The sequence below is a fragment of the Echinops telfairi genome, unplaced genomic scaffold, assembly GCF_000313985.2.
Source record: "Echinops telfairi isolate 266 unplaced genomic scaffold, ASM31398v2 ScPeMD7_7469;HRSCAF=8507_0, whole genome shotgun sequence".
NCBI classification, from domain to species: domain Eukaryota; kingdom Metazoa; phylum Chordata; class Mammalia; order Afrosoricida; family Tenrecidae; genus Echinops; species Echinops telfairi.
The window spans coordinates 46,321,640-46,336,935 of NW_022111372.1; the positions used below are offsets into that span (position 1 = coordinate 46,321,640).

Sequence of the window (15,296 nt, forward strand, 5' to 3'; positions counted from 1 at the left end):
ACGATGTACAAATGCGCTTTACACAATTGATGTGTGTATGGATTGGGATAACAGTTGTATGAGCCCCTAATAAAATGTTAAAAAAATAAAATAAATAAAATAAAGTCAGACTCAGGCCTGGATGGGCCAGCCGTGACTCTCATTTTACAGGACTCTGAAGGTTCTAGACGCACACGGTGGAAATGAGGAGCTAATCTTATCATAATTTACACACAATACAACTGCATACCTAGAAAACCCAAAGGAGTCCACTGAGATATATTAGAATGAATGCACCCAATCGGGCAGCTTTTTAAAAGATAATTATATAAAAATAGATAGCCTTCCTGTATACCAACAACAGATGGAAAAGATTCAATTTACAATGTTGAAAAAATGGAAATAACCCTAATTAAAAAATGGGTGGCCTACATTGAAAAATGTGTAATATTTCACTGAGCAACATCAAAACAAAATTAAATAAATGATATACTGTGTTCCTGATAAATATTGCAAATTATGTCAATTCCTCCTTTAATTAGTTTCTAAGTTAATTAAATGCCAATCAAATTCACAGAAAACTTCTCTAATCTGACAGAACAATTATAAATCCTATTTGAAAGAATAAACAGATGTGACTAGCCAAGAAATTTTTACAAAAGAATGGAAGCCCAGCCAGATGTTTCTAAGAAGCACTGTCCAATTGAAAGAGAAAGCCAGTTTCCTATGTAGCCACCTTGGGAGGAAAAAAATAAAAATTATTTTCTTAAGATAGAAAAAATATTTTAAAGAAACACATGACATCACTTTTAATAATATTTAACCTGATTTAAAATTTAATATTAATCTGTCCCAAATATTATCGTTTTGAGAGGTAGTCAGTCTTTTCTCGGTGTTAAGTGTTTGAAATCTAGTGTGTATTGCACACTTAGAAACTGAAACAAAAGGATCTACTGCCATCAAGTTGATTCCAACTCATAACAGCCTGTCCAGGATTTCCTAGGTTCTATAAATTGTTATGGCAGCAGACAGCCTTAGTTTTCTCCCTCAGAGCGGCTGGTGGCTTTGAACTGTTGACTCTCTGGTTCATAGTCCAATGCTTCCCCAACAGCGCCACCAGGACTCCATTTAGCACATCTCTCAATTCCGAGAAGCCATTTTTCAAGTGCCTACCACCCGCCTGAGGCTCATAGATCCTGCACCGGGCAGCCTAACTATAAGGTATTATAAAGCTGGAACAATGGACAGAGTACAGGTGTGAAACAGACCTACAGGTCTGATATCGCTTACCCTGAGCTTTCATTTGCAACCAACCGGAGATGATATGGGGAACCCTGGTGGCCCAGAGATGGGAGGACACAGCTGTGAACCCCACTGGCTGCTCCACATGAGAAAGATGTGGCAGCCTGTTTCTATTAAAGATATTTACAGCCTTGGAAGCCCTATGGGGCAGATCCACTCTGTGAGTTGCAATCAACCTACAACAGAGGGTTTGGTTTGGGTTTGGGAGATTATATGGAGTTCCAGGATGGCACAGGTGGTTAAGTGTATGGCTACTAACTGAAAGGTTAGCAGTTCAAACCCATCCAGAGGCACCTCAGAAGAAGAGCTTGGCAAGTTCCTTCTGACAGCCACGGTCATGGACCCCCATTTCCCCTCGCCCCCCACCCCCACCCCCCCCCCCACCCCCAGGGCACACAAAGGAGCACTGTCAGAATCAACTTGATGGCAACTGATTTGTATGTTTTCGTTTTGTTTTGTGATGATGTGGTAATTACATACTTTTACGTCAACTTGAAAGTAGGGGTGGAGTCTAGCCCATCGATCAGGTCATAGCCAATGGTGCCTCCTTATGCATGTGACCTCCTCATAAGGAGGGCCCTGGGAACACCCCCTTCTCTCTCTGCCTTCACCTTCATGCTGACAGCCATGCTGAGCCCTGCGAGAGCCCTGCAGATGCGCCCATCATCCCTGGGTCCACAGGACCTTTACCCACCAGCCAGTGATCTTCCCGCATCATTGCATGTGGCTTCGCGATGCTGCAGAGGGATTTGTGGATTAGCATTGGACTGATGGCCTAGTATCAGACTTAAGGACTTGAGTTGATACAATTACTTCTTGATATAAAGCTCTTTCTTATATGAGTGTCTGTTAGTTTCTCTAGTCAACCCAGCCTAATATGGAGGATAAATGGGATATGGTCATAGTTCTTGAGCCATTTGGTTTTTTATCATACCTTCTTATAAACCTTGAGTGAGGCAGAAAACCAAAAAACTCCTTGCCATCAAGGCAATGCCAACTCACAGAGACCCTACAGGACAGGGAGGGCCTGCTCCTTTGAGGTTCCCAGACTGTAAATGTTTATGGGAGTGGAAAGCCCCGTCTTTCTCCCAAAGAGCGACTGGTGGTTTCAAACTGTCAGTCCTGCAGATTGCAGCCTAACACATAACCGCTATGCTACCAGGGCTCCTAGATGAAACATTGACATACCTTATTTGTCATGTGGTCCCAAATGCTTCTTTCAAAAGAGAAATACCCAAGTGTCCACACAGCAAATGTCTGCCAGCTGTTACTGATTGGCACACGTCACAATGTACAAGGAGACAGCAGAGTCTGTAGCTTTGGCTTCAGTGAGGCAGATATCTGTCACTGGAGGAATGACATGGACTGGGTGCCACACACCGGCCTGCCACTGCCCCAATGGAGCTCCCTGGAGGGTTCTTAAGCCTGCAAATGGGAGATCACTCCAGGTTCACCTTTCCTCGCATTTTTCCTTTCCAAATCGAAACAAGAACTCCAATAGACTTAAGCCCCCTGCCATCAATTCCAACTCATATAGTGTTTCCAAAGCTGAACATTTTTATGGGAGCCTCATCTTTCTCGCAGGGACTGACTGCTGGGTTTGAACCACCAATATAGTGGCGAGCAGTCTAATGCTTACCCAAGAGCGCCCCCCAGGGTTGCTTCCAATAAAATTAAGTACTTAAAAATTACACAAGGTGTGGACCTGCTATGAGGTCTTGTTATTTAAATGCATTGATTTAAAAAATAAAATTAAAAAGCACATGAAAAATTGTAATGGACGTTCATTGCAGCACTAGTCATAATGGGCCAACGGTGAGCACAATCCACTCGTCCATCAATAGTAGAATGGATCAACTAAATGGGACACGCCCATACAGTATTTTTTGGCCATAAACAGGAAAGAGGTACTGCTGTGGGCTACAATGTGGATGAACCTAGAAATCACTAGCTAAGCAAAAGAAGCCAGACACGAAGGACCGTATATTATGAGTCTTTTCCACCATCTGTCCAGACAGGAAGAGCTATAGAGACAGGACATAGATTAATGGTCGCCTGCAGGTGGGGGATGGGAGGACATGGGGTGTCTCCTAAAGGGAACAGGGTTTCTCTTGCGGGGTGCAGACCATGTTCTAAAATGGCCGGTGGGGTGGTTGCACACATCAGTGGGGATACTAAACTATTTAAGCAGATGCACTGCAGCCCATATTTTACCAGAGGGAAGAAGGCACCCAAAATGAACACAGCGATGTCACTCAAAAGATGTGCACACAGACCACGACCACACACCAAGCGATGCAATAGAGGAGGGAGACATGGCAGCCCCCTGGGGTGGTTGAGAGCCACTCACAAGGGGCTGTGGTGACCAGGGTCTACACTCTGAGCCCCAAGGACTCCTGGTTAATACACTTTAACTCAATGAAATGGCTAATGTTTGCCAAGCCCTAGCCTCTGTGGCGTGCTGTCTGTCTGCTCACCCCTTCAAAGCCCATGCAACTGAGTGGGTCTGGATACCTCTGGCAGTCTGAGGTTCTGAGGTCTAAGGAGGTGGAGGCCCTCACCCTGACTGCACAGTTGTGCACAGCAGGGTGGATCCTGGGACCCATTGGCTGCTTTCCTGTTGTCATCACTGAAATGTGTCCACAGGTCACGGACCCATGGGGCCAGGGTAGCATTAAGCCTGCCCCACCTCTCAGGCAGTGCCAAGGCATGGCCCTGAATGCCAGGGTTCCCCTGCTTCCAAGCGCACGTTGCACCCCCCCACTCCACAGACGCGGGAGTAGACATGCAGTGTAATTTAAATTCATGGACAAGCCCAAGGAGCCGGCTCCAGGCTCAGTAATAACTTCTCCATATTAATGGCAGCACTGCAGACCCGGTGGACAGCTGACATTTAATATTAAACATACACCACACAGCAAAAGGCTCCTACCTGGGGACCTCCCACAGTGTAGCAGTATCAGGTAGGGGGAGAGAAAGCAGCAACAACATTCAGGGGACTGGGGTCTCCCTCTCCCCTCAGCACGCCATTCTACCTCACTCCCCACCCCAGACAGGAAGGCCCTGCCAAGATCAAACATGCAAACGTGTGTACACATGCAAACACACAAATGCACATACACACACATGCTCCTGCATGTATCCACTCACACACATACACATATGAATATGAATATGCAGATTCATACACATTTTCATGCAAATGCACACATATCTGCCCACATCCACCCTCTCATGTGCACTCATATGCACATGCATACACATACACAGGTGCACATGCACAGATGCACAAGCACACACGTGCTCACTCAAATTCATGACACTCAGATGTACATACACACTCTTACACATAGACACACATATGCACCCACATATCTATGTGCATAGGTATGTTCGCCTGAGCACACACACATGCTCACACATGTACGGAGCATATGCTCATTCAAATGCACACACTCACTTGAGCATATTTACATGCAAACACTCATACATGTGTGTATGCTCCCACATGTATGCAGGAGATGTATATGCACAATGAACTCCGGCATGCACACACATGCCACAGACATACAAACATGTACACACATGCACACCAGCTGGTGTGCTTTGTCAGGAGGCAGCACAGACCCCTGGAGGCTGAGAAAACAAAGGCTGGGTCTGCCTGCCCATACAGATCCTGGGTCCTTGGGACCTATGCACATTTTCTCAGATGTGTCCTTAGAGATCTGTCCTCAGTCACAGCTCAGGCCATCATGCAGCTCCCCCAGCCTCAGTGCTAAGTGGCACGCTAGGCTGTGGGGCATCTCTGGCTCAGGGCAGACAAGCCCGTCTGCTCCTTGGGCTCCCCGGCTTGCTCTGGTTGCAGGTCTGTGATTCGCACAGCAGGCTAAGAAGCCAGTCTTCTCCAGCTCCTAGCTTCCGATAACCTTCCCTCACTCACTCACTCACTCACCCACCCACCCACCCACTCACTCACTCACTCACTGGTTCCCTGCTAGGGGATGTGACACAGGAGATGAGAAGATGTGTCCATCAGAGTCCCAGAGGGGAGGACCACTCCCCAGGCCTCGTCTTCTGGAAACTGGGAGGCCAATGTGGAAAGAAGGAAGCAGTGCTTGCAACAGCGTGTGGCACCAGATCCGTGCGAAAACATGGCAGCTGCTGGTACCACTCCTCCCACTTACCGAGAAGGGCTGAGGATCAGAGGGGATGGAGCGCGGCCCAAGGTCACACAGCTGGCAGCACAGAAGTCAGTGATGGAGCAAAAGCTGCTGTTCTCTCAGGCTGAAGGCCCAACGTCTGGTTAGGTCTGACCGTCCCCTCTTCAGAGAAGCAAAGTGAGGGGAGGGAGGCCGAGAGACCTTAAATCTCCCAAGATTGAGTGGATTTGTGGGTAAAGGAGTTCCAGGCTTTTCATCTTGATCTTCGGTCGCTAAAGGCTTTAGGGAAGGAAGACACACACACACACACACACACTAGCCCTGTGTTCAGTCCAAAGTCCTGCCCATTAACCTTCTTCCACCCATGCCCCCCCACCATTCATAGCTCTTTGGGGCTGCAAAAAAAGTGAAGGAACCCAGGCAGGCTACAGTGGGTGAGAAAGAACAGGAAGCAGGGACGGGAGAGGGGTGCTGGACCTGCGTTGCAATGTTCTCAGAAGAAACCCACTGGGGGTCTCTGATCAGGGTGGTGGGGAGAGCCTGGGAGGTGCCTAAGCCATACATGTGCGACACCAAGGCCATAGACATGAAGGAGGTGCCCAGGTCAGGAGCGAGGCTAGGGCAGCGAGGTTACTGGGCAGACCTGAGAGCCTGTTGCAGGGGCAGACTCCCGCTTGCTGACAGGTAACTTGGACAGATCAACTCTACCCACTCAGCAAGAGTCTTTTTAAAGGAGCAGGTAACTTGCCATGCACCCCCTATCGGTGGGACCGGGTAGTGCCCAGGGGAGGGGTGCCAGCCTACAAACCCAGCAGGCACCTGGGATTCATGGGCTCCTCAGTGTGAGGGTCTTATTGTTTCTGGGAGCTTGTAGCACAGGACCCTGACCATCAGGCAGCCCCCACCTCAGGGTTCAGAGGCCAGAGACCCACCATGCTAAGTAAGCTCCATGAGGGACTGACACCAGGCTCCCCCATGGCCCTTCCAAACGCTTCCAAAATGGAAAGAGACCCCCTCATACAGAGAGGCACAGGGACCCCCTGAAACTCAAAGTTTGCTCATCTGTAAAACGGAGATGATGGGTGCCGGGCTCGCGGGGCCTAGGCAGGAATTCAGCACGGAGCCATGAGCAGCGCTCAACCTGCACTGATCCAGGACTAAGAAGGCGTCAATCCAAAGGCCCCTCCCAAGGTTGCCCACCAGCCTGAAAGGCAGCCCCTGCCTAGTGCGAGTCCCCAGGGGTGTCAGGGCTAAAAGGCCCAGGGAAGGGGAGGAGGCTGGCAGGCACAGGCAGGCAGGCCTCACCCTACCAGGCGACATGGGGTCAGGAGGTAAACTGTTATGAACACTTGGATCCGACTCTGCCCTGCCCCTTTCACTCTATTCTAACTCCAGGATGCAGGGTGCGAAGTCAAGGACAGGCCACCGGAAGGAGCAGGGACTCAGGCCTGAGCCAATTAGCACATCCCAATCAGCACAACCATTCACAGTTATTGGTTACTGGATAAGTCATGAGACCAAAGCCAGTCCAATCAGAGTGAGGGTCCTGGCTGTGGCAGGAGCCCCAGGAAAAGAAATGCTTCCCCTTTCCCAATGGGCTGGGCATCAGGGTGTGAGCAGCTTGGGGCAGCTGCAGCCAGCACCCCCACAAACAAACCCCTCGGAGAGCAGTGTTGCATGGGAACTGAGAGAGCAAGGGTTAGGTGGCATCGTTCGTGTCCTGGGTGACCTTTATTTCCGTTCCAAGCATCCAGAGATGCCCTCTCCACCGGATTCTGTGATTTGTATACTTTACGTGCCTCAAGCCTTTCTGACGGGAATGTGGGGGCGCCTGTGGGTCACTGCTCTGACAACTGAAGCACAGAGCCCCTGATCTGTCTCTCCCCAACATCCGTGATGTCAGAGGCCCCTACTCTCCTTCCCACCCAGGAGCCTCCAGTGAGAAGCTGGCGATGAGGCCCACCACCTCTCAGGGGTTACAAAAGGGGTGGCTGGGAGGAAATCAGGCTAATGTAACAGCAAGACCCCAGAGCAGTCCCTGCCTGCTGAGCTGTCCTGCAGGAAACCCAGGCCCATCCAAAGATCCTTTCGCCACCACAGTCCCCAGATGTCCAGATCTGTCACTAGAGCCCTTGTCGGGGGGAGCCTCAGGGCAGACACGTGGTCTTAACACAGGACTTGTTAGTCTGCACAATGTCAAAAGAATCAGGAACATGACATCAAAATCCAGGTTCTCTCAAGAAACATTAGGCAATCCGACAGCAAAGAGCCCACACTCCCAAGTGTCAACCATCACCCAAGGGCCATCCCCTTGAGAGCAGCCGTGACCACAACAGGGTTCACCCCTTCTCTCTGCTGTAACCTCACCCCCTTCACTTGTGTCTAGTCCCCACTTGAGCCCTAAGACATCTGAATTCAGAGTTGTACTGGAAGGGCCCCCAAAGATAGCTGACCCCATCCAACTCCCCTCACCCCACGACGGCACCATTTGCACCTGGACAAACCAAGGATGGGAAGAGACCAGGCCATGCTCACTTGGTGAGTCATGAGAGCCCATCCCAAGGTCTCCCCACCCATGTAGTCCCTGCCCTATACCTGCTTCCCTGGCTTTCTTAGTTTGCTTTTGGGTTTAAACTCAGTTCTCAGGAACCTCAAAAGGGCAGGAAAACCCTTGTGCTCACATCACACATTCCTGTGCAAAAAGAGGCAGAGCACTCAGCCATTCTTCTGAGGAGGCCTGTCCCATAGAATGTGGATGCCCTGGGGCCCTTAGCAACCTAGCGGCCTTCTGCATGGGGGTCTCAAGGGCTCCAAGGTGAGTGCCACCCCCTCCCCTGCACAGTCTCCCAGCCCCAACTTCCCAAACACTCTTATTTCCTGGCTCCCAACAACTCCAGCCAGTCCCATGCGGGGCCCTAAGGATACAGAACAAGGGAATATGTAGTCTCGGGAAAAAAGCCAGGCACCAAACAAATCATGATGCTCGTAGTACAAGTTAACTGGAAGCGTGTGAATGCCTGGGAAGGGCTCTGAAATGAGCTGATGTTTAGCTAAGCCCTGCAGAGTGAGTCAGGGAAGGAGGGATGGAGTACAAAGAAACTGCCTGGGCAAAGACGCTGAGCTGGGAATGTCCAGGGCTTTAGAAGTGAGCAGGCAGAGGGAGTGTACAGCGGTGACCGAAGCTGTACGGGCCTCCACCGCAGGGGCCCCCCGATGTCAGGCCAATGGGTTTGGAGTTTTCAAGGGCAGTAAGAAAGAACTATCTGACAATCTTAAGCAGAGGAGTGAGGGTTTGATGCATAGTTTCCAGAAATTGCTCCACTGCGGTGTGGGAAAGGGTTGGGTGGGGAAAGACTAATGAGGAGGAGTTGAGGAATGCAAGAGCCAAAGATGGTAGCTTGGAGTCAGGCAGCGGAATAGGGATGGATCTGGGGATGCTGCCAGAAGAGATTAAGAGTCAGACATGCAGGACGGTGGATGGCTGCATATGAAGGGCACCATGGTTGTGCCAGGAAAAGAATTCTGGGCACAGCTGGCCATGCAAGGGTGTAAGTCAGGAGATGTGTACTAGAACCAGGAGTGTGGTGGGGATCATTTTCATCGGCCCGACTCACTCCTCCTTCCTCATACTTGTATCATAAGGCTCCTCTCCATTGCACGTGTTCTGCACGTCTGACCCCTCACCTTCAACCCCAAGGGTGGGCCAGGGTACCCCAGCATAGCAGTTTGTTTCAAGACAGTCCTGGGGCACAACCATGGTGGATGCCAGCAGTGGCCATCAGAGCCCTTTGCAGGAATCCAGTGGGAACCACCCAGGAAGAAATACTCTCAGTTGTCACCGGGATTGCCACCTTGGAAGACAAGTTAAACTGGGACACTGGTGGCCCCTACACGAGGAGGGTAAGCCTGAGAGGAACGCAGAGAGAGGCAGAACTGAGGGGCAGAGACGAGTGCTGAGCCCTGGATCCAGCTGTGCGTGAAGCGGATGCACCTCAAGACAGCTTGGATAAGGAGTCCTGGGGCCATCATGTCCCTTCAGGTGAGCTGAGAGTGTTAAACAGCAAGAGTGCTAGTAAGCCTGAAGAAGGTATCACGTTGATACCCAGGTATCAACCTCCCCGGGTAGCTGTACAGATTATTAAGAGCAGGGGGTCTCCATTCTGACATGAGGATCCCAAAGCCCCCTCTCTGGTGTTCCTAAGACCTTCTTGTAGACCTCCAGGCAGTTCCAGGCCAGGATAAGAAGCAAGAAGGCCCTGAACCATGGGTAGGGACTTGGTCTGCAAAGTCCCGGGCATCTCTAGTCCCACAGTGCTACAGGATCAGGGCCTGCCTGCACCTGCTTAGTCCCGGAGCCTGCTGGAACACAGTGTGTGGCTTTTGATGTAGCAGCCTTCTTATGAAAATTGAACCTCACTTCCATCCCTTTAGGAGCAAACGACTTCTCTCTGTAGCGCTTAATGACATTTACTGTCCAGGAAAACTGCACACAGTGAGTCCCAGCCAGAATGACAGCTGGCAGGGGAACCCCAGCCCCCAAGGCAGTGGCACAAGCTTCGTCTTGTCATAAGATCCAGGTAGCTCAGGAGCCTCTCTGAGCCTTGACCATACAGTGAGGGCTCTGTCTCCCAGGATCATATGAAGCCTCCAGGGAAGGGCATACACTTCCCCTCGTAGGCCCCAGGATCAGAGGTCCAGCCTCAGAGTGCTCACAAGCCTGCAGAGGCTTCCTCCATTCACCCTGTTCAGCCAGAGTTCCCAGGCTACCCTGGTGGTGTCTCCCCCTCCCCCCAACCCCCACCCTGTCATCTGGGTACAGCACAGTCCCTGGGTCCTAGCCCAATAATGAAGGACCACAGCCCAGACAAGTCACCAGGACCTGCTCCCCAACTCCTCTCCCTCACTCTGCAGTCAGGGCCCTGACTGAGAAAGCCCCCAGGACTCAGGAGGGAAATTTTTAAATGCTTTAAAGAAATGCAGCACTTCAAGTTTTCTCATTTTGTTTTGTTTTTAATGGCATGCCCAAAAGGCAATGAAATAGACTAAGTGGGGACTTGGAATCCCACAGATTCAAAGGCTGCTGCAAAGCTCCAGATAAGCTACCTCAGCTTTCAAAGCCTCCATTTATTGGTCTGGAGAATGGGGACAGTATTAGGACATATTCCAGAGGGTGTTGTGAGGATCAAACTGGTGATGAGGCCTAAGATGCTTAGCGCAGGGGCTAGCATAGAATAGGTAGAGTGAGTTACTCTCAGCACTTTTTGTGCTAACCAACTTTTCATTGAGTTTTTTTAATAAGCATGTAAGAATTATATGAGAGGAGAAAAAGAAGAAAAAGAATGTGAAATTAGCAGACCCTTCAAGGTAGCCAACAAGAGTCCTGGTAGCGAGTGGGTTCTGTATCACGATGCTAACCACAAGGTCAGCTGTTCAAAACCACCAGCCACTCCACAGGAGAAAGACTAGGCTTTCTAGTCCTGCAAAGAGTTAGTCTCGGAAACGCATAGGGGCAGTTTCCACTCTATCCTATAGGGTAGCTATGAGTCTGGACCGGCTCAGAGCCCAGGAGTTTGGTTTTTTGGTCATGTTAGCCAGTTGGAGTCCTGGTGATGCAATGGCTAAGTGTTCCGCCGCTAACAGAAAGATTGGTGATTAGAAGCCCCCAAGAGGCTCCGCAGGAGAAAGACTTGGTGATCTGCTCCCATCAAGATCATGGCCAAGAAATCCCTCTGAGTCCATTCTAATCTCAAATACCAGACAGCAATAATGACCAACATCATGTAGCCCAAAAGGTACAAGAAAGCTTTCCCATAGCAAGGTGACATGCCAGAGTCTATCCAGAAGCATTTTCTCCCACGCAGCATGAGAAGATAAACTTTAATCCTGGAAATGTTGTCAACAGTGCTGCCTAGTGGTTGTCAAACCAAAAAAAACACTGCCCTTGAGGGAATTCTGACTCACAGTGACCCTTTGGGACAGAGTAGAATTGCTCCGGAGGGTTTCTGAGACTAGTCATCTTTACAGGAGCAGACAACCTCATCTTTCTCCCCCTGAGCAGTGGGTGGATTTGAACTGCCAGCTTGGCAGTTAACAATGCAACACTTAACCCACTGCATCATCGGGGCTCCTTAGTGGCTGCACAGGAACCCAGAAATGCTGCATTTTCCAGTGTCTCTGGAAACAAGGTACCTATGTGTCTTACAAAGAACATCTCTGTATGGTGTTGCTTGGGCCTCCAGTAGAATGATCATGTTGGCTGTCCCAGTGTCCTAAATTTGTGATGAAACAATCGCATGCCACTTTGGGAAGCAGAGCCTCCCACACACTCTCAACCTAAGAGGTTTTACAAACCCCATGCTCTGACTTCCATGGGAATAGCTGACCCTGGCCTGGCCAAAGCAGTATCCTGCATTCAGCTGGCATTATCCATGGAAGATGTTAACCTGACACTTCTGGGGCCCTCCGAGTCTCTTCAGAGGAAATCCATCTGAGATCAAAGGCAACCCATGCAAGGGCAGAGGCAAGAGATGGCAAGAGCCCTGGGGACCGGTCAAAGGCACCTAGATCCAGCCAGGCCTGAAGACTGTGCAAGCTATTTGCTTCCTCTTCTTTCATAAACGGATTCGGCTTACAATTTCTGTCACTTGCAATTGAAAGCATTCTCTGACCAGTGCAATGGAATCAGAATCCCGTTGTTATACTAAATAGATTAGACTGCTCTCCACAGTAAACACAGTTAAAAGGTCCGTCCTTTAAAGCAGATAAACAAGCTCCGTTGCTGTCAGGGCCACTCAGGATGATCGACAAATGCATGCCTCTGACTGGGGAGGTCAATAGGCCTGCAAGACTCAGTAGCTCTTGGGAGATCCATGGCCCACGTAAGCATCCAAGCTTAAGATGCAAGAGAGGCGTGCCTACTTGCCTGCTGTGACTCTACAGTGATCACTGTGGGCACTGCAAGGGCAGGTACCGGACCTCTGCCCATGTGGGTCTAGCACATGCGACCTCTCACCACACCTGTCCTAACCAGACTGGCTCATGCCTGGGACCTCCACACATGCTATTTCGAACTGTGCCTTTCCCAGCGGGCAACTCCTCGCCCTGCCAGACTCCATTCAAAGAGCCCACCAGGAGCACATATTCAGCGCCCTGGTCAGAGAGTACCTCAACTTGTCTTTCTCCTAAGAGTGTAAAGCCCCAGGCTAGGCACCAGGCTTGCCAGGTCTGTCCAGTACAGAGGACGCATGAAAGACCCTAGGCTAGCTGAACTAATGAATGGCCCAATTGAATGAATGATGACACAGTGGCCGTGCTGCTCCTAAATCTTCTCCATCAGGAATTAATTAGGACACCAACACTCTACATCCCTGTTCCCACAGCCACCACGTCCCTTGCCTGCACTCTCTCCCAGCCCAACCCCCAACCAAGTCCTGGGCATTGATTTCCTTTCAGGGAGGAAATTCACCTCCAGCATAAAAGGAGACACACCCCTGAGTCCCTGGATGTCCTCAGAGACAAGGGCAACTCTAAAGGGTGGCCCCATCTTAACCCAACTCGTCCAAGGACATTTGTGGGGGGTTTGTTTGCTCTGCTTGCAATATACCCGTATTCCAACTAAAGCCATCCCAAGGCAGTGATTTCCTAAGCAACAAGTGAGGTTTCCCGTCTCCATAAAAAGCACCCTGGTGGTCTCTGGGCTCTGGTCTAATTGCCGGCTCTGCAGACGCCGGACAGGCCCCAGCTGCCGGTGATGGGTGTGTGCGCAGGCCAGCCGGGCTGGGAGAGAGGCCACTCACTAGAGCAGGCGAGCCTGAGCAGCAGTTAGAAGGAACCCACGGTGGGCGGCTTCAGATGTCTGGCCAGAAGAGCCAACCTGACCACCGCACACCCAATCTAAAATAGAAAACTGCAGTGGCTTCGGCTGCGTGCCAGGCCCTGAGCGACTGGACAGAACACCGCCAATGTCAGCCTGCTCCCTAAGCATCGATCCAGGCTTGCTCTGAGGCCCCCTGGTGCCAAGTGATGGTCCCTCTGGACTCTGGGAGACAGGAGGACTTCCCATGGCTTCAGTCACATTCAGCAACCTAGGCATTCTCCCAATTCTCCCCGCCCCCACCAACCTCTCCCATCCATCAGAACCTGCTCCCCCAAAGATCCAAGCAGTCCATGGGCACCAGAGCCTGCCTTTCTGAAGGCTCCCCTTGACTCAAAACAGGGAGAAAACCTCTACTTTTCAAATAAGCAACTGGAGTTCAACAGGAAACCACAGCGTAAAAGTCAGTGGCTCCCAGGGAGCCAGGGAGCAGAGGGCTAACTGGGCATTTCAGAACCACTGCCTACTCCCAGGGGTGCCATCACCTGCACACATACCCACCGCATGCATTTCCCACCTGCAAAGATGCACGGGACTTACACGTCACAATCTGACACACACCAGAGAAGGAACCCGGAAACACAAGTGCACATTTAGACAAAGATGTGGAGGCAGCCAGATACAAGTGCTCACGGACAAACTCAAGCACATGTGCAGACCCACACACAGCCAGACATATCTGCATGCAAGACAAGCATGTGCAGGCAGGCATCCCGGAGACAGACACTCTGCGACTTGATGGGAGATGCTGGAACCCTGGCCCTCCCCCTGCAAACATGGCAACTTTCTCAGTACAATCAAAATAACTTGCCTTCCAGCCAACCCCCTCAATGAGGCAGCGCAGGGTTCCCTATGCACTTGGGTCCCTTGGCGGGGCAAGCCCTACCCTCCCAGGGGACTCGCAGGACACTGGCCTCTGAAACCTGAGAGAGACAAGAGAGCAGGCAGAACTCACCAGTCCGTCGCAGTTACTGAGCGCCACAGAGGAGTCTGCAGCCAAGCCTGCTACATCCCCGACGTACTGGCAGTTTCCAAGCAGGGGCTCCACGCGCGTGGCTCCAGACTCGTCCTGCCATTCCATTGTGGCTCCTGGTGCCACTAGGCGGGCATTGGGTCGCAAACGCAGATGCAGATCTCTGCCCAAGACCGTGACATTGTAGAAAAGGCGGCCTCCGGGGTCTTCCTCATTGCCTTCGGGGAATCCCGGAGGCCAGACTGGGGCAGCCCTGCGGGTCCGAACCCCAGCCCCCGCCGTCGGCGCTGATACCACGTGGGACACCAAGCGGCCCTGGGCGTCAGTGCGCACCGGCACCGCCAGGATGCGCTCCGCTCCGAGCCCCAGGGGTCCGCCTGCAACGGGAAGGGGCGTCAGAACAGCTGAGACCTTGGAGCCCAGAGCTCAGCGCGGCGCGAGTACACCCCCAGCCTCACTGCGAAGGGAAGAGACTTTCCACTAGGTAGCCCCCCAGGAGGGAGCGTGCGCCCTCATGGTCTTCTTACTGAGGGGAATGGGCGTTAACAAGGGCAGCAAACAGAAGAAGCTCCGCCACCAGGGCATCCCCTTGGGGGACCCTGCCAGCCAAGGACCCTGCTCCTCTGGCATCTCTTGGCTCCCGCAGAGAACTGCACCTCCAGAGTGCACTTGGGGCCCCCTACCCTTCTAATTCGACCCCTCGGCCGTCGCCTCGCTCTGGGGCCCTCGCCGCTACCCTCCAGTGTGGCGAGAACTTGGCTCCCACGGAGACGGGGCGGCCTGCCTCCGTGTCCAGCTCAATGAGCCTGCTCTGGGCCCCCTCTCTCAGGACGCCCGAAGGTGGGAAGGGATGGAGGACAGTCCCTCCAATCCCTGGGGATTCCCCGCCCCACCACCCAGGTAGCCCCAACTAGCCCCTATGCCCTAGGCTCTGCGTTCAGCACCGGGGACTTTTCCCGAACGTCCCCGGACTCGAGCCCCAGCGCTGCCTCGCCCTGGCTCCCCCAAC

At 51.8% G+C, this 15,296-nt stretch overlaps 1 protein-coding gene across 1 annotated transcript in view; it reads right to left on the bottom strand.

Moving 5' to 3' along the window:
* LOC123521039 (A disintegrin and metalloproteinase with thrombospondin motifs 2-like) overlaps positions 1 to 15,296 on the bottom strand; it is a 143,304-nt gene that overhangs the window by 79,062 nt on the left and 48,946 nt on the right. The window contains exon 2 of the mRNA XM_045284679.1: positions 14,270 to 14,664. Within this exon, the coding sequence (XP_045140614.1) occupies positions 14,270 to 14,664 (395 nt within the window). The remainder of the gene's footprint in view (positions 1 to 14,269; positions 14,665 to 15,296) is intronic.